The sequence below is a fragment of the Chaetura pelagica genome, unplaced genomic scaffold, assembly GCF_000747805.2.
Source record: "Chaetura pelagica isolate M959 unplaced genomic scaffold, ChaPel_1.0 scaffold135, whole genome shotgun sequence".
Classification (NCBI taxonomy): Eukaryota; Metazoa; Chordata; class Aves; order Apodiformes; family Apodidae; genus Chaetura; species Chaetura pelagica.
The window spans coordinates 4,726,660-4,753,619 of NW_009953649.1; the positions used below are offsets into that span (position 1 = coordinate 4,726,660).

The 26,960-nt window shown below is 36.7% G+C and overlaps 1 protein-coding gene across 2 annotated transcripts; it reads right to left on the bottom strand.

The window, feature by feature from the left end:
- Positions 1–2,879: 2,879 nt before the first annotated feature.
- WTAP (Wilms tumor 1 associated protein) lies at positions 2,880–23,712 on the bottom strand. Of its 2 annotated transcripts, XM_009999986.1 has the most exons (7): positions 23,679–23,712; positions 23,533–23,588; positions 18,352–18,410; positions 16,530–16,657; positions 10,752–10,930; positions 5,905–6,059; positions 2,880–4,107 (listed from the first exon to the last, which is right to left on the bottom strand). In XM_009999986.1, exons 1-7 carry the CDS (start codon positions 23,706–23,708, stop codon positions 3,524–3,526), a joined length of 1,191 nt encoding a protein of 396 aa, XP_009998288.1. In that variant the 5' UTR covers positions 23,709–23,712; the 3' UTR covers positions 2,880–3,523. The 2 variants fall into 2 exon arrangements, with proteins under 2 accessions (XP_009998288.1, XP_009998289.1); XM_009999987.1 differs by lacking the exons at positions 2,880–4,107; positions 5,905–6,059 and adding an exon at positions 9,384–10,540 and having other exon boundaries at positions 23,679–23,708.
- Between the last annotated feature and the right edge of the window lie 3,248 nt (positions 23,713–26,960).

Below are 26,960 nucleotides of genomic sequence, written 5' to 3' on the forward strand. Positions count from 1 at the left end.
GGGCGGTGCCTGCTGCGGGGGGCGGGGGGCGGAGCCGAGCGAGCAGCAAAGTGCGTGCCGGGGGGTCCTGTCCGTTGCTCTCGGACACCAGGGAGGACGCAGGAGCACAAAGCGGCTCTGAAAACCTGCCTGGCAAATACGTGCTTCTGCCAATTCACCGCCACGACCAGCAGCGCTTGCAAAAACCTTTCCAGCTATTTCGCCTGCGACTTACTCTGTCCTTTTCCTCATTTTTGTGCGCATCTTGTCTCCAAGTACGTTTGCTTTCTGGTAGTAATTCAGCAGCCTTTAACGCTGGCGAGAATCCTGCATTCGAGTAACCTTAACACCGTCAGCTAAAATAACTGGTGTACTTAGTGCAAATGGGTTCAAAGAGCCGTGAAGAAATGGTTTCTACAGAAAGGTCAGTGAGGAGAACTCTTACTTCAATTAGGTGACACTCTGCAGACAAGAGAAACATTAGGTAAAATTGTACATAAATAATCTCTGCTACCACAAGCCCCTCCGCTGTTAGTCATCTTTTAAAATAAACATCTATTTTCTAAGATCTTACAGAACCCACATTTGTCAAACTATACAAAACCACAAGTTACAAAAATTCAGCAGGGATTAGGTCTGAACAACCCTCTTGAAAATAAGTTACCTTATCTTGGAAGTTGCCAGGAAATCCACTAGGAGAGACCCGTAGGGAATCAGCTTACTGAGAGGCACAGTACAGCGGTGTGTCTGTCCCCTCACTGCTTTAGGGACCCTAGATTAAGAAAGTACCTAATTTAAAAGAGGAATGTATTGTATTTATTGGTGATCAAGGAAATGCCATCTTCTGTTAAAATGAGCCAACTACATGCAGGATTATTAAGTGCCATAATACAAGCATTGATAGCCAGGCATTGAATACTACCAGTTTTAGCATTTCTCTATGTATTCTTACACTGCAATTCACTAAAGCTTTGCAGTAATAAGTCAAATATATGATGCACCTTGTTAATCATGGGTGCAGTTGCTGAGTCACTTTCATTTTGAAAAAAATTAAAACACCCCAGCCTGCTTATTTAGAAGATACTCTCTAAGCAGAGAAAGATCTTGCCTTATGATTATGTTCATTCAACAACTAACTTCTAGTCTGAGGGTCTAATTTGAATTTTGAAATAGCAAAAAAACCCCCCACATTTAAAAACTAAAGTACCACACTTGAGAAAATTAAAATCATCCTTATATGAAGTTTTAAGACATAAATGTCTTTTAGTAGCAGGCAGATTTAAGTAGCAAGCTGTCACCACCTGAAAGCTATGCATGTTTTAACCCTTACCACAATTAAGAGCAATTGATGTAACTCCAAAGATAATTTACATATTCCTAATTCCTTATACTATGTGAAACAATGTTTACCATTTTATTTGCATGAGTTGCTTTCATATTTGAGGCTGAGATTTGAACCATGACCACAGATTCTTCTGCAAGGCTTTTTTTTTTTTTTTTACCCCATCTATATTATCAGATAAAGCCATAGTTATAATCTATTATGAACACCTCAAGTCTCTTACAAATACATTTGCCAACAGGATCCAGGAGGTACCTATACATGCGCTATGGATAATCGAGCAATATGACACTAAGACCAAATACGGTATCACTAGCAACTACAGATCAAGATCACCATCAGGAATTCCTGTGAACTTGAAATTACTTCGGGTAGTAGATGCTGGTATGTTTTTGTAGTTACTTGTCACTTTTCATGCACTCAATAACTGCTGTTTTTCAGGTAAAGGGCTGAAGTAACATCCAAAAAACAACCAGGTATAACCAATGGAATTTATGCTTCCATTGACAAGTACTAAGTGGTTTTAATAAACTTAAGTGAACCCTATTAAAATAGCAGTGGCACAGACTACCATGTCTGTAACATAGATAAGAGTTAGTAGTATTTTAATTACATCTATTTGTCTTGGACAATACCACTGCAGATGCTAATTCTCATATAATATGCCACTTAAAAATGGTACCACAGAAACCCTTCTATAATCTAGGAATTTATAACAACTGTAAATTTGAAACAAATTCAAGTATGACATGGAGCTTTGGAGAAATACTGTTTTCAAGCAGTCTCACTGTTTCCACAATTAATTGCAAAGCTATAAGGTATTTACTATTGTTTTAGTCACCACACATGAAAATTGTATTAGTCACCTGGCAAAAGAAAGATCCACAAGCAGAAAAAACTTGAAATTGGACTGACATCTACCAGAAAGTATACTGCTAAGTACTTCTATTCTCCCTTTCAACAGTGCTAAAAAGCCAGTGCTTTTTCATCGCCTTATGTATGTGCTATCATCACTAAACTAGCAGACAGAAAATAACCACCAGGAATTCAGGGTCTGAAAAATTCCCAACTCACTGCTACTGAACAATAGAAGTATGCTTAAAGGTATTTTTTTCCTTCACTGCACCTATTAAGAAGTGAGTTTCCTCAGGCAGGCACTTAAAAACAATAGTTCTCAGATTTAAGAAGTTGAATTACTACTTCCTTCAAGTTTTGCAGTTTTCATTTGTGTATTTACCTGTTGGACACTTGTAGCTTTTTCGTTGGATTTGGGTTTTTTTTTAGTCTTTTATAAAAGTCAGGTTCCAACTCTAAGGTTTACTTTTATTAATTATTTTTTTTTTCCTTTTTCCTTATCTTCTGATAAGGACAAAACCTGTAGAATAAGCACTACCAGGCTGGCCTAAGATTATTAGAACAGTGCACACCTACAACTTCAGGTATTTTGGAAAAAGGTGTATCAGGTAGGAGTGAGACAACACATTTAATAAGAAGGCAAGTACTATAAATACACTGCATACAAATAATCAATGTAAGCCAATGCAGAACAATGAGAAAATTACATTATTAAAAGTTTTTATTTAGGTTTGGTCAGTACAGGTAAGATAATATTGGAGTCACAGAGCAATATGCATAAACAGGATACAACAGCTCTTAAAAACTGAGTAACTATGCACACAATTCATAAACATTCGGTCACCTAAGGAGAAAATGCACAGATGTATGGTGGGAAAAACTGTAATTAACACTGAAACTACTACAGGACTTCCTTCAGTAAGTCCATCTTTTAGTGATAAAACTACTGTACTGGGCAAACTTGGCAGTCATAAACCCACAGCTATTATGACAAATCTTGAAGGTGGTGTAAGTATAACAGTATGAGTAAGAATGCCCTTACACAGCACAGGTTCTAGATATACACAGATTTGTACAGACATCATCATTTATGTTATACTTTATGGAAATAATTTCTATTTCAACTTCACATTAACTCATATAAAAATAACTTGAGCTACACAAACGTCCTTTTAGCAACATCCAACGTAATTAACTGTTAAAATTTCCAAAGTGGCAGAGGTATTGAAGCAAAAAGAAACCCACAAAAAGGCAAAATTGTGACAAGTATGCACTAATTTAAACGGCTTCTGGACAGTATCCTCTCCCAATTTAAATGACACTGTATAAAAATGCTGCAGAAAAATGTTACAAAACTGAACCCTGCACATTTACATTGGAGTCCAAACCATTCTGGACATGACGAGAACCCACAGTTCTGTTACCTTTCATGCTCACTGTTTTCTCCTCTTGAGGATCATGATTGGAGTCTGTGTCATTTGAGTGGTGAGTGAGAGAGTTTTCACTGCCAGTGGGAGAGTCTACACTTTCATACCCAGTACTGAGCTGGTTTATGTAGCTACCACCTCCTCTACCAGTTCTATCTTCAGAGTGGTTGGACAGCTTATTACCATTCCCTGGAGAAGCCGGGAAGTCATCTTCTGTGCTGCTACCCTCCCTATAAAATCCAGGCCCAGACGTCCGCTGATGGGAGGAGCTGCCATTGCTTGGTCCGTTTGCCAGACGGCTGCAGTCTTTACCCACAGCCTCTCCCTGGTCTGTAGGCTCAGAAGATGGAGTCCTGCTGGTACCTGGATTGGAGGCCTGGGACTGCTGCTGCTGGTACTGCGCCAACTGCTGGCGAGTCTCCTTCAACTGCTGCTGAAGAACTAGAATGGTACTCTGCATACCCTCTACCTCCTCATCAAGCTGGATGATGAAGTCATTCAATTCTATATAAAGAAAACACATTTGTTGCAAATACTTAATAGCCCATATAAAGCTTCAATCTCAGACAAAACAATTAAAATCAACATTTAATGCTGAAATTTTTCAGCCATCAGGTATGCACTAGTTTTGATACTCTGCCTCTGAAGGAGGAAACGCTTAACTATGACCTGCATACTTTTTTATACTGCTACTCAGAACATATGAGAATAAATTAATTTCTGGGCAAGAAAGAAGGCTATTTGGAAAACAGCTCAATTCCAACAATTAATATTTTGCAACTACATCCTCATGTATCTACTTTTACTCAAATATAAAACCTTAGCAGAAAAACTGTAAGTGACCATAAACTATGTCTGTATATAGCAGATCTGAATATTTACAAGAGCCTAATCAGTGAAAACAAAACAAACCAAAAAAAAGACATTTTAGTCACATTTCAGGAAAGTTCCAGCTCTTTTTTTAATCCTTCAAATCCTGTGTAACAGAACACCAAAAGTACGACTCTTACTAACAGAATTTAACTAATTCTACAAGGTGTTTTGCACTTATATACCAAGAAAAAGGTTGTTACAATTAGGACTGCATATTGGAGAAAAAAAAAATTGACCTGAAATGGTAAAAGACTGTCTCCCTTAGTCTTCAATTCAACTGCACCATTGCTATGATGGAGCCAGTAAAATACAAACTGCTTATTATTAGAAAACTTCATAAAATGTAAACGATCTTACTGTAATGAAAAAAAATAATTAGGAAAACTCCTATTGCAGAATTATTATAATCTTCATTCACAGAAGAAATAAGCAATAGGGGCTAAGAACACATCTCAGTTCTGGAATACACTTTATTGAATTCAAGAGCAGCAATCTTTAAAGAATGTCCATGCTTGTTTCAATTATGAACTTGATAAATTTAGATAAGCGCATTATCTAAACAGTTATTAAGAAGTAAAAGGGTAACTATTCAAACAACTTGTCATTACAGAAAGAATAATTTACCTTAAGAATTCTAGTTGTTATATATTTTACTGCAACCTTTTCAAAAATATGACCCTATGCTGGGGAAATCTACCCTTAAAAATACAGGCAATGTCAGACTTAAATAACGCCCAGTCAGGTCTATGCTATCTTACAGGCTTCAGCTGTAAACTCAAAACAGTCAGTTTTATGTGATATCAAGATAGCTCATTTCCCAAGACCCCACCGATTCTATGCTGAACTCTCAACGGATGATTTTTACTATTTGTATTTTCCCCTCCATTTAAATTATGCAAGAGGTCAGAGTTTATAGGTAATTTCAGTTTAGGTTTATGATGTTGTAATATTTGGACATAAGATGAAGCAAAAAAAAAGTCTTATTTTTAGGCATTGATAAAAAGTTGATTTTTAAAAAAAATAATTCCAAAATGAGACAGAGTTAACCAGAACATTCTTTTTTCAGTGCATGCTTAGCTTCATATAATGTTAACAGCTTTCACCTTGCCAAGTCACCAGTAATGTGTGCAGTGCAAAGATTCCCTATGAAAAAGCAAGGCCTACAGTATGAAATCTGGCAATTTCAAATTCAAACACTGCTGCACTACTGCAGCTGCAAACCCAACCAGTCCCCCAAAGGTAAGTTAATTTTTTGTTTTGTTGTTTTTTAAAACTTAAGACTACCAGTGAAACCTTACAATTGTCATGTTTTACTCGATATTGTTCTTTTTAATTCTGGCAAAGATAGTTTTAGAGTATGTGTATCACCAAGAATTTAAACTAGCAGAAGTGCAAGGCAACTTCCATATTCTTAAAAAAATCCCTTACCATCCTGACTGCTTTTAAGTTCCTCACTATATTTCTTCTGTAAAGCCAACTCTGCCTCAAGCTGTGCAATACGTCCTTGGGACAGCTGCCTTCCAAGTTCTTGATTCTCCTGGATAAGCATTCGACACTTCGCCATTAACTTTTTGCCTGTTTGGCTGCAAAGGAAAGAGCCATCTATCACAAAATGAATATAAAACCTTTAGTAATCTTCCCCAATTACAATTACAGACAAAAAGGAGATGCAATTTCTGCATGTTACAATTCAAGGAACATTATGCCTCAACGTAATTGTCATAGCAGAAAGTCTCCCTATAGTTACCATGTGGTGTTCCAATCTCAGTCGATCTTCTGTCACTGTCTCATAAAGCAGAAGTTTTATTACTGCAGATATTCATGAATAAGCATTTTGTTCTTTTTCTGATACCAACATCTGGATTACCAATATGCACAATCTTGCATGTGATAATTCTCAATGGAGTTAAGTATTCGATTAAAGATGTGCCTTGTAATTCAAAAGATCAAGTGCTGCATAGAAATTACACATGTAAACTGAATTATCAATAAAACCCATCTTCATTTATTGTAGTAGTATAACTTAGTAATTAAAGTTGGGTGAAGAGAATAAAGTTGCCTGGGGGAAAATATTAAATGATATGTTTATTTTTCATAGTTATATCCATTTTTAAGAGGCTTAGACAGCCTTTCAAATGCTGTCTAGGTATCTTGTTTAAAAAAATTAAGATGTCTATTTTTCAAGTAAATTTATGTATTTGACAGTAATGTACACAGTCTGTTTCATTATATCTATGATGAGCTTTACCTAACCACATCGTGCATGGTGAGGAGAAAGTGAAACAGTTAAAAATTGGCAGGGAATTAAGGAAGGAGTATACTATTAAACTACTTCCTTTAGAATGAGAGATTTCAGATTATGAGTAATGTTCAGTTTCTGAAAGAAACTAAAAACAGGTAGGAAAAAATGTTTTTAACTAACAAGATTTTCTTTACTAAATGGGTAACATCACATCTTTAATCTTCATGATAAAAATTGCATTGTAAAGCATTATAGGAAGTAATATGCAAATTAATATATAGGCAATACAGCTGACTCCATAAAAGAGAAAAATTAAAGTCCTTTAAGACTCTTGATCTGCTAAAGTCAGAATATCAACTACAAATGGTTCTCCTTTAAAAGGCTTAGCTACATTATGAAGCTGTTCTCTTTTCTACTGAAGTGTAAGCTCCACCAAAAAAACATCAACCCAAACTTGAACAGGTTTATTGTGAATCCAATGGTAGGACTTGCATTACTTTTCAAGACCAAGAAGGTCATTAATTTTTTTTTTGTTTGCTTTTAAACAAGTGACAAAGACTGAAAGAAATTTTGAGGATTAAAAAGGTAGAACAGGAAATTTCTGCTACAATTCAGTTACAGTTCTCTCCTGCAACCAAAATACCCAACCAGAAGAATTTAAAATAGTATTTCCTTGTCAACTACCTTTTAAGTATTCGAGCCTTCGAAAACTTTAAAGTTCTGCCAACTCTGCCCCATTTAACATTTTCCGACTGAATCTCCCAAATCTTTCAGATGGGTTGCTCCAGAAGCAGTGTAAAGTCCTGGAAGCCTGAAACTCTGCTAAAGGCAGCAACCTGTTTTCTTTCTTGATGTGATGTCCAATGCCAGGTCCTTGAAGTTTAAATTGTGCTGACCTACTACAGTCCAAGTCGCACACTTAAGATGCAAGTTTCCTTAGAGATGTTCATTCTGTGTAAAGCAGGACCGCTTTGGAGATAACCAATGTGACATAACCCAAAAGTTATTAGGCAGACATGCAATGATTTTTAGCAATTTGCAAACTCCTGTTACTGTATTCATCATGACTACAAGTTGAAGAAGTTCACAGTGCTTAATGCTTCTCTCTTCACAAAACAATGTCAACTGTAGAATTAGTACCAGTTACCTTGGAATTGGGACAATTTTAGAATCCCAATAATTTCTTCATGTTAACTCCTGCCAAGATGTCAATTTTTTATTACCTGTATAGAAATTTGCATAGTTACCTATAATGCTATTTCTTCCCATGAATTTTTTTCCAGATGTTCAGACCTAGTATGGCACCAAGTAACATTCTCTTGCAATATACAAAAAAAACCCCCAAACAAAACACATGCAAGAATTTAAAATTCAGTAACTATTAAAATAACTCCTACTAGCTATAAAACTAAGCTTGGCATTGTCTTCACAAATCCTCCTGATCATACATGCAACAAAACCTGTAAGAATATAAGTGGTTAAATTTCAGAAGACCAGTAGTTTGTTGTACTAGTCTTACTAGCATAGCCATTCCTTTGATTACACACCCTTTGTATTTCTCCCTCCAAATATCAACAATTACACCCCTATTTATGGTTAAGGCCCAGAACTATTACTACTTAGGATTGCAATTAACATGTTACCCCGTAAGAACACCAGTTCAGGATCTGAACAGGAAAATTATCTCTTCCAAACACTAGGTCAGATGTCATGAAATAGAAGTACTTGCACACAAGAATGGACAATTAATGCAATTAAAGGAGGGGTGGAGCAAGGCAGGATGCTAAGACAATGAAAAATCCTATAAATCTTACATAAGTCACCATCTCTTTACCTTTCCAAAATAGAAATCAATAGAATTTAACCCAGTTAAGACAGCCACAATTATTCAGCAGGGAATAAACTAAGTTTTCTGTATTCTAGCTACTGCATGTTAATAATGCACACTCACACTGCTGACTTAAATTTTTATCGTGCACATCAGAGTATGTCATAGCTACAGCAATAACAATTTTCTTTTGATAGTTTTTCTTGAAAGAAAAGTGGTAAGTTACTTGTCTCTCCTTAGTTGTACACACACATTTAGAGACTTAGGACTTAACAACCAACCTGTATCTTCATGTATTAAATAATTTTTCTGAACTCCAAGTTGAAAAAGCAATCTGAACAGCATTCCTCTATCCGCACACTATAGTGAGCTTTACAAATGGCTTGGTAATACGTTAACAATTTATTAATGCAAGTCTTACCTCTGTTTTGATGCTAGATCGTTAAAATCTTAGATACTGCTATAGCAAAATCATTCCAGATGTATAACTTTTTAAAAGGTAAACTTTTTCTGTTGGTTTTTCTTATGGTGTTAAGCCATTACTCTCGCAAAAAAAAAAAACAAACCTGCATTAAGTCCACTACTCTTCAATCCCATAATAACCATCTGAAGCACAACAGTTAAGATACTTCCCAGTTAAAAATACGTAATGCCATCTTAATAGAAGTCAGCAAAACAGTTAGAATACACCACCTTCTGTGACAGTTTGGTATCTTTTTTAATTTAAAATTGAATTTTCTAGGACCAGACTGAGTTATAAGAGGTTGTCCAACTGCTTTGAAAAATCAAAACCTCAGATGACTAATAGTACTTAAATTGCTAAGGGAAAAAATAAACACACAAATGCTATACCAAATCTGCATTTCACTTTACACACCTCAGACATGCCACTCCCAACTGTCCCAAATCACTACTCTTACAAGTAACTCGGGACAACAGAACAACGGCATCAAGAGAATAGCAAGGGCTCCTTTGCTGATTCCAACGAGGAAAATGCATGCCTTTAAAGTTGTTGGGTTTTTTTGGTCTGTTAAAATACTGACTTATTTTCAGAGAACGAGACAATGCAGAAACAACAACCTGTTCAATTCTCGTTCATCCCACAAGTTTCACAATACAACAGTATAACCAGTAGTGTTCCTTGAACTATTACAACTATGTCAAGGCACATTTTATATAGAAGTGCAATACAAAAAAAACGGTGTACAAACAAATAAAAACACCCCACCAACACTGAAGACAGTTGCCATTTTGTGCCTTCTGTATTAAGCATTTGAGATCAGTTTCTAGTATAGAAGTTCAAAAAATTCTCATTTCTGCACGAAAACATGCAGCAAAATACTTGTCACAACCAGTTTTTCTTCTACATGCTAGTTGTGATCAAATATATATTGTTTCCAACGATTTTAAACCTGCAATTAGATCGAATGTACATTTTCGTACAGTCCTAATTTTGAGGTGTCCACAGTATTACCAACCATCCAGAAAACAGTTCATTCATTAGCAGCATTGACTTAAGGCTCCATCGAGTGCTAGGGAACCCAAAGCTGAACAGTCAAATGTGTACACTATCACTGTTGTGATATCAAATAGCACTCTCATGGCTATTCAAAACTGGTTAGCAAGTAAACTCTTTAATGCAAAATTCACCTCATCAAGTTTTGACCCAGCAGTTCAGTGAACAAGCAGGAAGTCCACAGTCTTATTGGCAAAACTGACTTAGTGTCTCTAAGTCACTAGGCTCAAGGTTAAGAGTGCAGCACATTCCACTTCTACATTTTACGGGAATTTTACATGTTCAATTCATGATTTATAATCTCTATGTTCTCTCTCCTCCAAACTGTCTGTAGACACAGTGTGCCACAGACTTAAGACTTCTGTTTCTCCCTCTATTTTCTTCAAATAGAACAATTTTGCAAATGTCTACATGTTCTAGGAAAGATTTTTTTTCGAAGATGGCCATTTCTTCAGAATAGTCCGACGCCGTCAGGCCTCTGAAGCAAAGGGGGAGAAAAAAGCTGAAACACAAGGTTCATCTGGTAAGTTTTACATTAAGCATTACAAGCTGGACAGTATAAGAATGTGGCTTTTGCCTCAAAACGTCTGAGTCTTGGTGTGGAAACGAGTACTTGGCTGTCCCACCATAGCATTCTCGTAGTGGGACTGTCAGGGAAGTCTTGACTGGGGAGTATTTGTTTTGTTTACCTATCAGGCGTAAATTTCCAGGCACTCAGTTCATTTTGGGCTTGTTCCAGTTTGTCTTTAGTCTGTTCCAGTTCACCTTTCATTTTTAGGAAAAACAAGTTGATGGCTGGGTCCACCATTGTTGATCGCAGTTGGGCAACACTAGGCTGCTGGACTTGCTTGAGGTACTGAATCTGATTCTGCATAAAATAAGAAAAGAGACTGTTATTCATACAACATTAAATCTTAAAATTCACACAGAAACAAATAAAAAGTTAATTCGAATCAAGGAACCTTGACCTTTTTCAATGACTCTTACTTCAAAAAGGCAGGATAAAAATCACTTTCGCCCACCTGCACCCTATCAATGTGCATATTCACACCCCATCTCCCATCCCATCACCTACCAAGCTTAAAACTTTCAAGGCCAATTTTCCCCCTCAACACAACCCTCTGCTTCAAATTGTTTTCTCCATCCTAGTTTACATTTGTCAAAGCAATGGTTGGAGCATTACAGTGTTCCCTTTGTTTTATAGATGCTTGCAGTCTTTCAGGGAAAAGCAGAAGTATACACAAAGAATCAAGTAACTTCCTGTAACTTCAGTAAAAATTATTATGGAACATTAGAGCCAATATTAGCAAGTAGTATTCTGAAGCAACTACTAAAAAAAGTTTTTTATAAACTTTTATAAGGCTTTTTGTAAATCTGATAGACACTTATGATGCAAGTCTGCATATTTATTTTTAAATAAAATAATTCAGTAATATTAACAATTAAAACATTTTTTTGGTTGAATTTGCTTCTCTTGCAGTAAACACAACCAAAAATATTTACAATGTTATAGCTTATAACCCAGAAGACTTAAAAAAGTCAAAATTTCAGAAGGAGCAACTGAGGATTTATTTTATACTTAGCATTCATAAAAACTTCTATGTATTTAAACAGGATTAACTTTTTTTAAAGTTTCTTGTATTTTAATCCCATCACAACAGACCACCTTCAAATGTACTCAACAGTGTATTTAGAAGCTGGCTTGTCATTAAAATCCTATCAGCCTAAATGAAGTGTGTTCTTTCTGAAGTTCAATGTATTATACTCCACATACTACAGATTTCTTCATTGGCAAAGAGGTGAACAAGATTACATGAGGTTAAAAAAGAAACAGTAATTGAGAGTTGGAGGGGCTTGCCTCCTGCTGCACACACACAATCTTACAACCAGATTTGATATCAACAGTTTCACCTATCAACAGTACAAGATGTCAACAGAAAAAAGAGGGAACAAGAGTCTCCCTCCACACTTTGCTTTACTTGGGACAAGCAGCACAGTCAAAAAGCACTGCCACTTTAACCATTTACCTGTTTATACAGTTACTCTGTTACAAGAAAACGTTATACTTATTATTCACCATTTATGTGTAAATACATTCTATTTACCTTAAAAACATGCAGTAGAACCCTCAGTCACTTGATAACATGGTTTAATTTATATATTAAGTAGCAACAATTATTAAACTTTATTTCAAAGTTATCGAAATTACCAAAATACTTCCATTGACTCCACATTAATATTATAAAAATACTTCAAAACTTAAAATATCCGTAATATTTTAAATTTCAAATGGACAAATTTTTCTGTGTTCAGAATGAAATATATAGGGAATAAAGCACTGCATAAAAATATTTTAAAGAAATTAAGCACTCAAGAACCCACCTACAAACACCACTTAGAAGCAGGAAGTCCAAATTAAATTATTCCAATATTTCTTGGATGGCATTTTACTCCTACAGGTCCTTTACCTCACTGAATGCACAAGATGTTGCTCACTGAATAAATATTTATGTAATTTGTTTATATTGATATATCTTATATTTCTTTCTACTCAACTTCCTAACACATGCACTACTGGAAGCATTTCAACCTGTCAGTTCTTTGTGAAGGTTAGCACTGGTAGAAGGTTTAACACCTAGCTCAACAGATGTCTGCATACAGACACTCCAGCTGGCAACATATTCCAGGAATATACAGCAACATGGTTCCCAACCTATTTTTATACAGACATCACTGAGGGGAAAAAAAGACCATGTTCCTTGCCGTACCTTGATCCAGCTCCCTCCCTCTTCTACTGCCAGACTAAGAACTGCAACAGGTTTCTTGGACCAGTAGCACAAAGAATTGCTGCCACCTGCTCCTCACTCATGCCATAAAGGCGTAATTACACTCTCAAGAGGATCCAGCTGATTCTGTCAAATGTCAGCCATTTAGCAGTCTCATTTGGGTGTCTCTAGCTTATGCTTCTAGGCAACCACAGACCACTTGAATATGCCCCCACGTAACACATCAGCTGTTGTTCCTAAAACAGCAGCATAGAAAGAATTTACTCAAGCTTAAGAACCCTTACTCATTCCCTCCCCAAAATTAAAGACCTTTATTCCTCCAGCTTTTTCAACACAAACTTCTCCATCCCTCCACAAATGCCTTCTTGAGTTGCAACTCTTCACCTGTCAGGCTTCTCATCCACCCATATCTAACAGCCTCCACCCAAAATGACCCACGCCTAAGTAAGCCCATATCTCTTAACCCTTCTGCCTACTTCCTTATTCCATTCATCTCCCTGCTTAGCCAGTCCAAACCTCCCATTCTGCCCCCTCTAAGCACATCTCTCCTCCCATTGATATTTCAGGTGGTAGGCAGTGGGGAGCAGAAGAATATGCCCACAGTAAGAACCAGCCTCAGTCCAGAGCTGAATACACAGGAATAGTTATGTCCAATGTCAAATCGCAGGACATGCCCCCTCTGACACTGAAGTGTCTAATGGCTGTTCATATTTCCAAACATTAAAGCACACACTAGCTGGTATTTTTCAACAGCCCATCAGATAGAATCATTAAGGTTGGAAAAGATCTCTATGATCATGAAGTCCAACCATCAACCCAACAACACCATCCAACTAAACCATGTCCTGAAGTGCTATGTCTACACATTTTTTTTAGCACCTTCAGGGATGGTGACTCCACCACTTCCCTGGGCAGCCTGTTCCAATGCCTGACCACTCTTTTCTGAAATATATTTTTTCTAACATCCTACCTGAACCTCCTCGGTGCAACTTGAGGCCATTTCCTCTTCACCTATCATCAGTTACATGGAAGAAGAGACCAACCTCACTACAACGTCCTTTCAGGTAATTGTAGAGAACCATAATGTTTCCCTTCATCCTCCTCCAGACTAAATAACCCCCGTTCCCTCAGCTGCTCATTGTTAAGAACTGTGCTGCATGCAGTGACAGGACAAGGGGGAACTGTTTCAAGTTGAAAAAGGATAAATTTATATTTGTTATTAGGAAGAAATTCTTTATTGAGGGTGGTGAGAGACTGGGACAGGTTGCCCAAGGAAGTTGTGGAAGTCCTCCCCTATGCTCAAGGTCAGGCTGGACAGGGCTTTGAACAACTTGGTCTAGTGGGAGTTGGAAGTAGATAATCTTTAATGTCCCTTCCAAATCAAAACATTGTATGATTTATTTTGCCACTCTTACACATTACTGAAAAAAATTACAATCTAGTAATAAGAAGCCAAGTAGTCCTCCAGAGATTCATGAAACTATGTGCATCCTAACTTGAAAACACTTAGGTGTGAATGTCTACATTATAGCTTTCACCCATCTTCGTCAAGGATGCATCTTCTCACACACTATGGAGGAGATTACATCCTTGATGTTATTCATGTGTCAATATCTAGAAAAATACTGGTTGCTTGGTTACACATGTGTGATTTTTGTTTTCTTTTGATAAGTCCTTCCACCATGTTTTTTTTTTCTTTAAATACACTGAAATTTTTAAAACCTCTTCAGAAATTCTTCTAAACAGATGTTCTGGAAAGCCTATACATCACAACAATAAACATCTGTAAAGAAGAAAAATCCTACATTCTTCATTATCTTGTCAAAATTCATGGTCATAACTACTTGAAATTTTTTTCTAACTTGTTCTTTTAGAAAAAGGGAGGAAATAGTACACATAAATTAGGTTTTGATTAAAAACTTCCACTTTTAAAGTTTTATTTTTTTTTGTAATTTATTGTTTCCGCTATGTGCTCCTAAGTTCAAAAGAAAAAAAAAAACAACCCTCTTATTACTGCTGCTCCTCATAGCAGAATTTATCAGTAAAACAAGGAAACAAGATAAATATGGCAGTCTTACTACTAGGGAAGTGCTGAACTATAATATCAGAACAGATCTTTATTAGCATCCCGGGAGGCAATAGGAGCGCTGTCAACTGGTGGAGGGAGGTGATCATTCCTCTCCACTCAGTACTGTCAAGACATCTGGAGTACCAGGTCCAGTTTGGGGCTCACCAGCACAAGAGAGACATGGACATATTCAGGTGAGGCCAACGAATGGCCATGAAGACTGAGGGGCTGGAGCATCTGACAGAGGCAGAGAGCACCAGGACTGTTTAACCTGGAGAAGACAAGGCTCAGGGAAATCTTAATGAGTATAAATACCTTAAGTGTGAAGTAAAGAAGGCAAAGTCTGGCTCTTCTCAGTGGTGCCCACTGAAAGCACAGAAGGTAATGCGCACAAATTGAAACATAGAAGTTCCACTTAAATGCAAGAAAATGCTTTTTGCTGTGATGGTGGTTGAATACTAGTACAGGTCACCCAGAGTTTTTGGGATCTCCATTCCAGGAGATGCCCAAAACCCAGCTGTGCAGGGCCCTTAGTCATCTTGTCCAACCAACCCTGCTCTCAGCAGGGATTCTAAACTAGACAAACTCCAAGTTCCTTCCAGCCTTTGTGATTAATTTTTTGCCACTGCAAAGCAAGCTGCATGCCCTCTTCATACCAGTGCTTACCACAAACTGAGGTAATCTTCTGGTCTGAAGAGCAGTGAAAATAATGTGTATGGAATTGTCACCCTACTATACCTGACAGCTCTGAAAACCTACAGGAAAAAAGAAAGGAAGGCACATAAAAGGAAACAGAGGAAAGCTACAATGCTAGTTTTTAGTCTTGCAAAAAGCTCATATTTCTCATAGGACAATCTCTCAGAAGCATATTACAGAATCTAGCAAATAAGCAGCTTTTATACTCTTCTCTCAGGAACTGCCAAATTAAAGCGGCAGATGAAAATTATGTTTAAAAGGTAATAAAAAAAATCCTAAGTCCAGAAGTGATAGAAGTCTCAAGAAACCAAATCCAAACACAAGAGAAAGTCACAGAATACCCACAGATATAAAGGAGAAAAACAGAAACAGTATTCACTAAAAGAACATTAGAAACCCCGGTAAGCAGGTCTGCCCAATTTCAAAATAACTTTATGAAATTCAGTAGCTCTTTCCCTTACCTAGCAGATGCTTACAAGTATCTTGCTACACAAAACCAATGTAAATACCAGCCTAAAACCTCCTAAATGAAACCCAGTAAACTCAATCGTACCCTTATGTTTCAGTTTGTTACTGAACCTAGTGATAGTGCAAAGTAACATTTTTCTGTAAATATCCACAGTTGATAAATGCTAGAAGAAAGTAAGCATAGCTCATGCAAGAATTAAGTTCGTTCTGAGGCAAAGTGCTTCCAAGTACAACTGCTGCTGAAAATCAACTGAAACAACTCGTATTTAAAAAGCAAGCTCTAAGAAGTGATCTTTACTAATTCAGTGGAAGTTTAGGTGCCCTACCATTTCTTTAAGCACAGAAAATGTGATGCTATAGATTTCTACAAAACATAGCACATGGGTACTGGGTCAAAAGCTAAAGTTCCTGTAACAGGCTGAAAACACTTATCTTCTCTAAATACTTACAGTACACTCTTGCATCTCCTGTTCCTTAGTTGCCAGCCTCATCACCAGAATATTTTCTCTTCGGGCAGACTCTTGCTGTTGCTGTTTCAGCTTCTCTTCAGATTCTCTCAATCCCGTCACATCATTAGCTAATAGAAGTAATAACACACAAAAAGAGCATTTTACAGCATGGTCTCAGGTTTTTTAAGAGAGCTGCAAATCTAAAAACCAAATTAATAAACAGGAGAGTAACAAATAAGCATGACTACAATAAAAATAACTGTAACTCACTCATAACTAAGATAAAATATTATGAAGTATTAGAAAAGCTTGACAACAGCTGATTTTAAATAAATCTTTCTGATCCTTAAGATGAGATTTTTTGAAAGTGTTGCCATGTTTACATAGGAAGCAACTTTTTAATTGCTTTTTAACCAACTATTACTACTTCCAACTCAAAGGTGGAACTGTCCTATTATCTGTAAGAAATATTGAGGTCAAGGGTACTGGGGAGGGGAAGCCTGCACTCTGGCAAAAAGTGATCCACAGTCAGTAAAACAGTGACATTTGTGATCATTCTCAAACTGGTCTCAACACTTCGTCAGTAAACCATAAGACATTTGAGAACTTCAGAAATCACAGTTCAGTCACAATTAGAATTCTATGACCATTTATGGAAGTTAATATATAAAATATGAGAAGACAAACTAACATATTTTCTAATTACTCAAACAGGAACACTTGCAAGCAGACTGATATAAACAGCATACATTCATTCTGTTACTGTATAAAATGATAGAAAGTTGGAATAATTAACATTTATATTTTTTCTAATTACTTGAGAAAAAAAAATGGCTGTAAATGTAAGTTAGGAACATCACAAATAGCTTCACGACAATTATTTCTAAACAATTTATTCTTAGCAGATATTTCAGTAACAGCAATTACTCCAGCCTGTCTTGGAAGTTTCCAAAGCTGCAAAACTGGGAGTGTTATAACAATTTACTTATCTATGTTAGGGCAATTTGAGATTAGAATGAAAGCAGCTGCTTATATTTGCTATGTTTCAGTTTCTCCAAAATTCAACATGGTGGCAATAGAAGAGGGATGTAACACCTAAGAGGGCATCTGTTTGGATTGAAAGAAAAATACCCGCCAAATTCAGCGGTACTAAGTCTTTTAAGTATTTTGACTGAGTGGAAAATAGAAAAGAGCCCATCTCCAGCTCCTAACACAACTTTTAAAAGTAAGGATTTAGGATTGGTAATTCAGTCACTTCCAGAACATGCCCAGCTTTTCCAATTTGAGAGGGTGTTTTTCCTGTATTCTCTTTTGCAATACTGGAATATAGACCAAGTTTTAAGACCACAAGACTGAAAATCAAATAATTTATTTGCCTAATGAAATAAAATATTACTTGGGGACTCATTTTAGACCTTGACCTCTACAAACTACTCACTTTCCCATGTAGTTTACAATCCTGTTAGACTACTGAAGACACAATCACAGAGTATTTTGGTAGATGTTTTCTTTCTAATGGAAATGTTCCCCACATATTTGTGGGGCTATGTTTTGAAATTTTGGGTGCAGATGGTCCCTACAGATGCAAAAATACATTTCTTAGAAGCTGTGTAAGACCTGCAAAAGAAAATTAGTGGCTGAGAAAGTTAGGAAAGGCTGAAAATTACACTAGAAAGAACAGGGAATTTTGTTCTGACAAATAACTGACCTATAGGTTATAACTATCTCTGATTTCTAACAGTTTTAGAAAGCACAGACATTACTTGAACACTCTGTACAAACATTCAGGTAACCATACCATTTTGAAACTCAGCTAACTTACAATTAAGGTCTGTGTACTTGCCCTCCAGAGCTTGCACGTATGCTTCATATTGTTTCCACCTATTGCAGAGATGAAAAGGAAAAAAATTTTCTGAAGCTCAATTTATTAAATCAAGGCATCTCATTCCTAAACTTTCAGAGCATACATTCATACCATAATGTGAAAACATCGAAAGAGAATTACCCAACTGCATAAAAGACAATTAGTTTTTAAAAGGGGCTTTTAATAATGAAAATAGTTACATCAACTTTGCATCTCAAAAGTATAAAAGGTAGCTGTGCATTACAACACTTAAAACTGACATCCTAAAACTGACTGTAATATTGTGAACAAAACAATTCCACATTCTGAAAAAAATAAATCTAAATAGCTTGCAGAATTGGAAGGTTTCTACTACCCTTCTCCCAACTACCCTTTCCCCAGACAACTGTTTTATGCCACTCATTATAACTGCTCTATTTTAACTCCCTAACCCACACTACCACTATCTCAGTCAAAACTGTAACATCTAACTAGATAATTTTTTACTATTTAGTGAATTCAAACTGCTTGTTAAAGGGTCTAAAATGAAACAGATCTGTAACAGCGAGTGAGACCACATCATTAAAAAGCAAAAGTAAGCACAAGATCTCCTCCTTCTAGCAGCAACAAAATTTTGCAACTCTTCAGGTGAACATGAAGTTGGCATGAATTAACTCTCTTAAATTCCACAGAAGAGAGCAGCTGTATTCCCACTTAACCCTTAAACTTATCTCTCTGCTTCAAAAAGGGTAGAAACATAAGCTTCACTGTTGGACCACAAAGTTCAGGAGATTGTAATTGCTAGAAAGTAAAACTGAAACAGTCTACTAAATAGTAAACCCAGAAAGAAATAACTTAATTTTTACATTACATAATTTCATTAAACAAAAGAGCTGGTCTTCAAATACAGCTCCAGGAGTATCTGACTAAGTTTCAACTCACAGCTTGAAAATAATAATTCTTTCAAAATTGTGACACCCGTCCTCTCTTCCCACCCTCCATAATAGGAGCTATACAAAGAACAAGTGAAATGGAGACCTGAAACACAAGGCAGGTAGACATTACAGAACACCACTGGAAAAAATACCCACAAAAAACCCCATCATGTAGCCCATGGCCACCAAGATACCTCTAAGTTACCTCTCAACAACTGCTGTATTGAAACAAGAAAAGATTAGCTGGAAAAAAAACAACCCGGAGTGTACTTGATCATGCTAAGGATTTTTCAAGTCATGTACTTGCCAACTCTAGAAACATGACTCTACAGACATGCTTTGTCAAAAACCTGCTGAAGACTGTTGCAGTTAATCTTCAAGGAACACTACAAAATTGTACAAAATAAACTTGTGAAGATCACACCGACATAGTCAAATTGAGAATAAGCAAACTAAGTTTTAAAACTTGGAACTTTTTCTAAAACAGTAGCTTTGCTTTAACACACTTGCATTATCGATATTTTGCTATAACTACAGAACATCTCAGAAGAAATTTTCTAACAACTGAGCTATTTTTCACCTCATTTCAGGCAAATGGGAAAGCTAGTAACTAGAGAGACAAAAATCAGAAGGTGACTTTTTTCATGTGACTGATTAAAAAAAAAATAATTGAACCAGACAACTAAACAGACTAACAGCAAGTTGAAAAACATTCACATTAATGCAGTAAACAATTATTGTAAATTACTTCAGCTCATGAAAATAAGCAAATATATTGGTAAGCCCTTAGATTCCTTTCAATCAAACTTGTAGTTCTGATACTTCATTTGATGTGCATATATTTACTCAGTGGTAACATGCCAAAATATTCAACAAAAAACAAACTTTCTGAAGAACATTCATAAAACCAAAGGCAGAACAAAGATTTTTTGTTTTCTTTATGTATTCACTTTGACTAGTTTTAGGTATTTAAAAAATAGTCTTGTGACAACCCTGGTAACTTATTTTTCACTTACGCATCTATTAACTGGCTTAAGACTTTAAACGCCTTCTATAATTTCTGAATTCTTAGCCTCCTCTTGTAGTAGCTTTTCTTCTTGGTGCCTTTAAAAATCTATTTTCCTAAACATTGTCTTTCCAGCTTATTTCACTCTGATCATTTTCCCTTATTTACAGTAGTAGCACACATTAACAGAGGGATTTAAAGTTTATTTTATTCCTTCTTCTCTGTTTAGTATGTCTATACTGGTAGAGAAGAACAGACAATACTAGGATCAAACAGGACTGGTATAAACTCTATTTCTAGATCTCAAATTACTACAGGAATAATTTTTGTGTCTCTAACACCATTCTCTAAATGAATGATTATCACAGAAAACTTCTATTTACCTGAACAAAAAAAGGGCGTTGTTTCCAGATGCACGACTTTGGTCTTACTTCGTAAAAGTTAATATCCACACACAACAGTGCTGCTTCTATAATTTTTCAGTAATATGGACTCCCAGCTGCTGACATGCAAGGCTGCATTCCCATTACAGGAATCCATATGCTAAGTTTTCACACAAAGCTTGAAAGAGGTGACAACAACAGCAAGTTTGTGGAATGTTGTAATGATGGCTAGTAATGGAATTTCAGCCATGCCTTATTGCAACTAGACATCAGAAGCTGAGGCTAATACAACAGTGGATGTAGTACGACAAAAATTCCAGCAACCAAGCATAGCTCCAGCAAACTCCAAGGGTTCAGTTACAAGTTAACAAAAAAACCTCCACCAAAACAACAACCCACAAAAAACCTCGCCCACAAAAACCACACACACAGGCAAGTATGATCTGAGGCCTGCATTCAACCCTACTGCTCTCAGGAAACTGTTAAGAAAAAGTCAAACTCCCAGATGTCATGCCACACCACAGTGTATATCTTTACTTCAGATGCAGTTAAAAACTTTAATGCAAAATGTATCCAGTAATACTGTAATCCTCTGCGCAAAAGCATGCACCTTCACCATAAGACACCAGAACGCATTAGAGATCTGATAAATAACTAAAGTTTCCATACAAATAGCATTCCTAAAGTTTACATATTTCTAAAGTTTTCCCACTAAGTTCATTTTACTGGCTCTTCAGGGAAAATATTTTTTTGCCCCTAAAAACATTCTAGAGTCCAGTAAAAGAAGTATGTTTAAAAAAAACCACATAATTTATATAAACAGAAGTTATCCCTGCCCCCAATTACATCAGAATTAAAATTTGAAAATTGCTACTAGCACATCTTCAACTAAGTAGGAAAGCATTTCCCACTTATGTTGGGGGCCCCAGACCTTGACACAGTACTCCAGGTGGGGTCTCACAAGAGCAGACTAGGATGTTTATCACCTCCCCAGACTTGCTTGCCACTCTTCTTTGGATGCAGCCCAGAATACTGTTGGCTTTCTGGGCTGCAAAGCACACATTTTTAGCTCATGTTGAGCTTGTCATCAACCAACACCCTCAAGTACTGCTCTTTGGGGCTGCTCTCAATCATTCTCCACCCAGCCTGTATTTGTGCTTGGGATTGTCCCAACCCACGTGCAGAACCTTGCACTTGGCCATGCTGAACTTCACGTGCTTTGCACAGGCCCTCTCAAGCCTGCCCAGGTCCCTCTGGATGGCATCCCTTCCCTCCAGCACATCGACCACACTACCTGATAAAGGTGAACTTACTATAAAATCCATTAAATATGCATCCCATACAAAGAAAAAACTGTTCCTAGGACTGCTTAATGCAAACAAAATGGACATGGCCAAAACATCATTTAAGTTTCTACTTAGAGGTATAATGGACAGTTATACTCCTTAAATCAATCAGGTAGCCTTTTTGACAGCAGCAGTTGCTTTGTCTACACTAAGAAGATTCAATAGCAACACAGCTGTCATTAGTGAATTCCTTCCATCTATTAACACAGTTTAGCTGCTGACATACTCTACTTCCCTGGGTGGATTCCATCACATTCTCACTTGAATATATGCTGGAAATACATCTCTTCTATGGTAGCAATTAATCATTGCAAGTTACAGAAACTGATGACAGCTTGATGTCTTTTTTTCCACACTTAATAAAAAAGAAAGTGGCACAGAACGTATGCTTTGGTACTTGGATAGGAATTTTATAGCTGGAAGGGCAGCCATAGCTTTACAGACTTCGCAGGACTTTGTTATTTCCAGGGATAATATTGAGTACAGAAACTTTCACAAGACATAAACCACTTAACATCAAAGCAGCATTTTTTCCTAGTGTGTAAATACATCATACTTTAATACCCAAAAGACTACATACTCAAAGGAAGCCAGAAACCAGTTTTAAACATACAGAGCCAGACTATGTTGACTCTCCTATAAAGAACTGTCACTTCAGAAGTAGATGGCATTATAGTTTGCCCGGAAGAGTGATCATACACATTAAGTATTACATTTGTATTCTAATGTTTCCACACAGTTTTGTCTTTGTTCTATGAAATAGCAATACTTGACTTGAAAGACCTTAATAATGCTAGTAACTTACAATGTACAAAAAGCCAAGACCTAAAGTTTACCAAAACACACACACAAACTACTCCAGCAGACAAACAGATGACCCAGAGACACCTGGCTTTGCTAGATTCTTATTAACAAATCTGTAAATTCAGGTATACAGAGACAAGTTGCTTAGGTTGATTTCTTTAAGCAGGTGATCTGCATGACAGGATTGCCTATTTTTTCCATTGTGACACTTAGCTTTCAAAAAGGTGAAAAAGATGACCAGGCTCTTATTTATTCAAGTTCTAGATGATGAAAAATTAATGTTAACATTTTACTGTTAATATCTGAACATGCTGAGAAGACAATGGTATGAACTAAGAAAAAAAAACTTGCTGTAAGAGTAAAGAAATAACATTTTTCTGATGTTTAAAAATAACTTGCTATCTAGCAAGGAATGTAAGCAACCATATCTCCTAATGTTACCAGTGAAGAAAGTAACTCCCACAAAATATTGTTCAGGATTTTCTCCCTTTGGAAAAGGTCTTTCCCCCCCAAATTATATATAACCTTTGAGACAAAATTAGAACTTTACAAGAAAGATGTATCACAAAGAGGATAACAGTTTTTTTCAGAAGAAAGATGTTAAAAACAGTGGAAGAGGGAGGTCACACATCTTCCATTCTAAGTTCACGAAAACGCTCAGATGGAAAAACTGCTTTTTACTTTACCTTAGGATGAGCTCGTCTCTAGGTAAAACTTTAAAATCTGCTTCACTAAGGCGAACCTATAGAGCAAAAGGAAAAGCACAACTTCACAGGCTGTCATGACTACCTGGTGGGGGTGGAGGGGAAGTCACAAGTATTTTTCAACATACCTTCTTTGGTAGAGGTTCTTCATTCGTCATTGTGAACTCTGAAGGAGGAGGGAAAAAAATAAGCTTTACTTAGTACAGTTACTAGTGTACATGAAATACAGAACAATGCAGGAATTAGTAGTTCTAGCCTTTTCCTTTTTACTTTTTAAATTTGTGATATTAAACTACTGAAATACTGTTTTCACACAATGCACAGTACAAAAAAACATTATGACAAGCTTGCTGCTGTAATCTAGACAGTCAACAGACGTATTTTTTTCCTACAAGTTAACCAAAACTTTAATGTCTAAAAAGCCTACCAGCAGTCAATTCTTCCTACTTAACTAAGCAAAAACACCCAACTTTGTCCCTATTTAATCTGTTTTTTTATGTGTCTACAGCTATTTAACACTGTATTTTATGAGCTAGGTGATAATCAGGGTCTGAGGAAAGCAATTTATACTACTACTTCAGTATCTCCTTGTAATAAAAGTAAATAATTTGTGAACATTACCACTGATGTTTGTGTTATGTCAAAATAACATGTTCTTCCAAGTACTTATTATTTTCCTTTTAAGATTCTAATAAGCAGGAAGTATTAACCAGTTGTTCTAAAACCTTTGTGAATATTTATAGGAAAAATGAGATGTGAAATAAATGGCTTGGATGCACGACAGGAATTGAATTTGTCCATGCATTTGCAGCATAACAGGATTGCACTGTGTTAGGTTAAACATTCACACTTGGGAGTTATGTGCTTCCCCACCTCAAAAGGATAATATTTAGTATTTTTTACAACTACAATTATATAAAAGGAATCTGAAAAGATTATAAGCATGTAACTAACAATGAATACATTTGCTTGAGGCATGCATCTTTGCAATATGCTTTTCAACAGAAAAGCTGCACATAACAGTAAGATACCACAAGCCTGTGAAGCTGCTGCAATGCACATATAACTAGGAAAAGGATGTGTCAGCCTCTTCATTGTGAACATCTAGCCTCATAAAAACAATGCTCTTAAATAGTTAAAAAAGACTTTATAATCTCAAAGACTTTTATAGACCACTTTAATGTTTTCACAACAACATACAATGAACTATTTTGTTTTTACCAAATCCTCAAACAAATCCTAAAATTGTTTGTCAATAAGACACAATACACACCAAATTAAGTAGAGCCTCTTAACCCTACACTAACCAAGCACACAGCACTCTTCCAAAGGAGGCCCCAATTATTTAAAAAAGAAACGACACATCCCCTCAAAAAAACCAACCCATCATATACCAAGTCAAATATAGAGATGGAACAACTTTCAAGCCCTTCATAAAATAAAGCACGACATTAGAATCCAGGGAAATGTTTCGAAAGACTTTCAGAAGAAGCATCTCAATGACAAATGGCAGATTTCTTTTCCAGGTCTTAGTAACACACAGACACTTCAGTGCTTCCCTAGCCTGAAAAGCGCCCCCACCCCCTTCTCTGTCACACACAAGTTGCTATTCAAGCATTTTCCTTCAACTTCTGGATGCAGCTCCTTATCTAAGATTGTTTTACTAAAAACGCACCTTAAACATATTCAAGCATAAGAGGCTATTAACACAAACTGTTGGTGCTCAACTTGGTCATCCATAATAGCACAGAATAACTTGATATCACAGGCAGAATGCTCATGACACCTCTATTTAGGTTGCCTACCTCTCCCTCTGTGAAAGATTCTAAAAATCCTTAGTAACATTAACTCCTTCAGTGTTGGGAAGTAGTCTTGAAGACCTCAGCAAGATTTAAGTTATTGACAGAGTGAAATGTGCTTTTCAGATGTCACATGGATCTAGAGCTAACACTGATTAAACTGTGCACACATGTTAAGTCATTATTTGTGTGCTCCTCAGAAAAAACAGAAGAATACAAATAAAAACGCTGAACTTCTCCAAAGACTTGGATTAGCATCAGCATATAAAATTGTAAACATTTGATTTCTGCCACAATCGTGACTGAAAGAAATCACAGGCTGATGATCCACCTAAGGGTAGTCTACCTTGTAACTCCAGACCTTGAGCAAGGTTTCAGCACCCAGATCTCTACAGTAGCACCAGACCTGACTACTGTAACGTCTACTCCCAGTACATCACCATTCAAAGTCATCATCTGCTCTCAGAAAAGAGCAAGAAAGTGCTAAAGAACCAGGTTACAGACCACTGCATTACTGAAGTTACTGTCTTACTGTCCTCAGTTGTACTGACAGCGCTGTAAACTGAAAAGGCACAAGCTAAAAAAATTCTACAGGTTATTTTTGGAAAAGCTAGGTTGATCACATCTGAAGATCAGCACTCTTCCTACATCTGTGAATTTCACATCACTACTCCCATGCAGCAACCTAAGGAACAGCTTAGAAGTTTATCACTACTGCATTTTTCTAATATTTTGCACAGCACTCTTCTGAAACATTAAGAGCGTCAGGCTGACTACATCAGTTGTCAGTGATTTGCCTTAGCTTTCTGTTCACTAACAGATGAACTTGAATGCATCATAACTTAAGTGTTCATTCTCTGAATGAAATACAGTAACTTTTCAAGTATTGTGCAGCAAGAGGTACATCTCATCACTTGGTTCTCTAGAAGAGATGATCTCTCCTACACAGATCAAAAATATTTTGCAGGACCGTGATAGAGTGCTATTTTCTACAACAGAAAGAATCAACGAAAACAACATTCCTGTATAACTGACTGGAATTAACACGATTATATTTTGAGATTTACATGATGAACAGCTTAACTGTTCTATCCTAACTAAGCATTTTCATCATTTTAGGGAAATAATGGCTGCTACATGCCAGTCCTTCTGCCTCTTTGCTCCTGGCAACGGGCGACATAAAACCATATTCTGTCCTTAAAATAACATTGTCATGGCCACTGAAGGAATTTACATGTAATATAATCAAGTTTTAGGCTTTTATAGCCAATTAAATGCAAAGGGAACTGAAAAGGTGAAGCGCATTTGAATTTCAGGAACTCCAGCAGTCTGTACACCTTTTCCTACAATGTGTAGAAAACATGGGATTTCAGGCTTAAAAAAACCCCTAGGAAACAAAGCAACTAACAGATATGCTGCTTTACTAGTTGCACCAGAAGTAACTGCCGGTTATTTTAATGATATGAAAAAGAGTCCCGTGGGGAAAACCCTGCCACAGGCTCCAGGCTCCCGAAATACGAAAAAAAGCTTCAAAACACCACTCCGACTGCCCCAGCAACCGCGGAGCGCAGCCGGGCTCCCCGCTCCCAGCAGCCCCGCCTCCTGCGCGGA

Excerpts from the sequence above, each read along its gene's own strand:
- WTAP (XM_009999986.1), bottom strand. The coding sequence starts at position 23,708 with ATGACGAATGAAGAACCTCTACCAAAGAAG. Across the intron at positions 23,589-23,678 it reads AAGAACCTCTACCAAAGAAG|GTTCGCCTTAGTGAAGCAGA; the intron begins GTATGTTGAAAA and ends TTTGCTCTATAG. Across the intron at positions 6,060-10,751 it reads TGGAAATTTACGCCTGATAG|CCAAACAGGCAAAAAGTTAA; the intron begins GTAAACAAAACA and ends TTTCCTTTGCAG.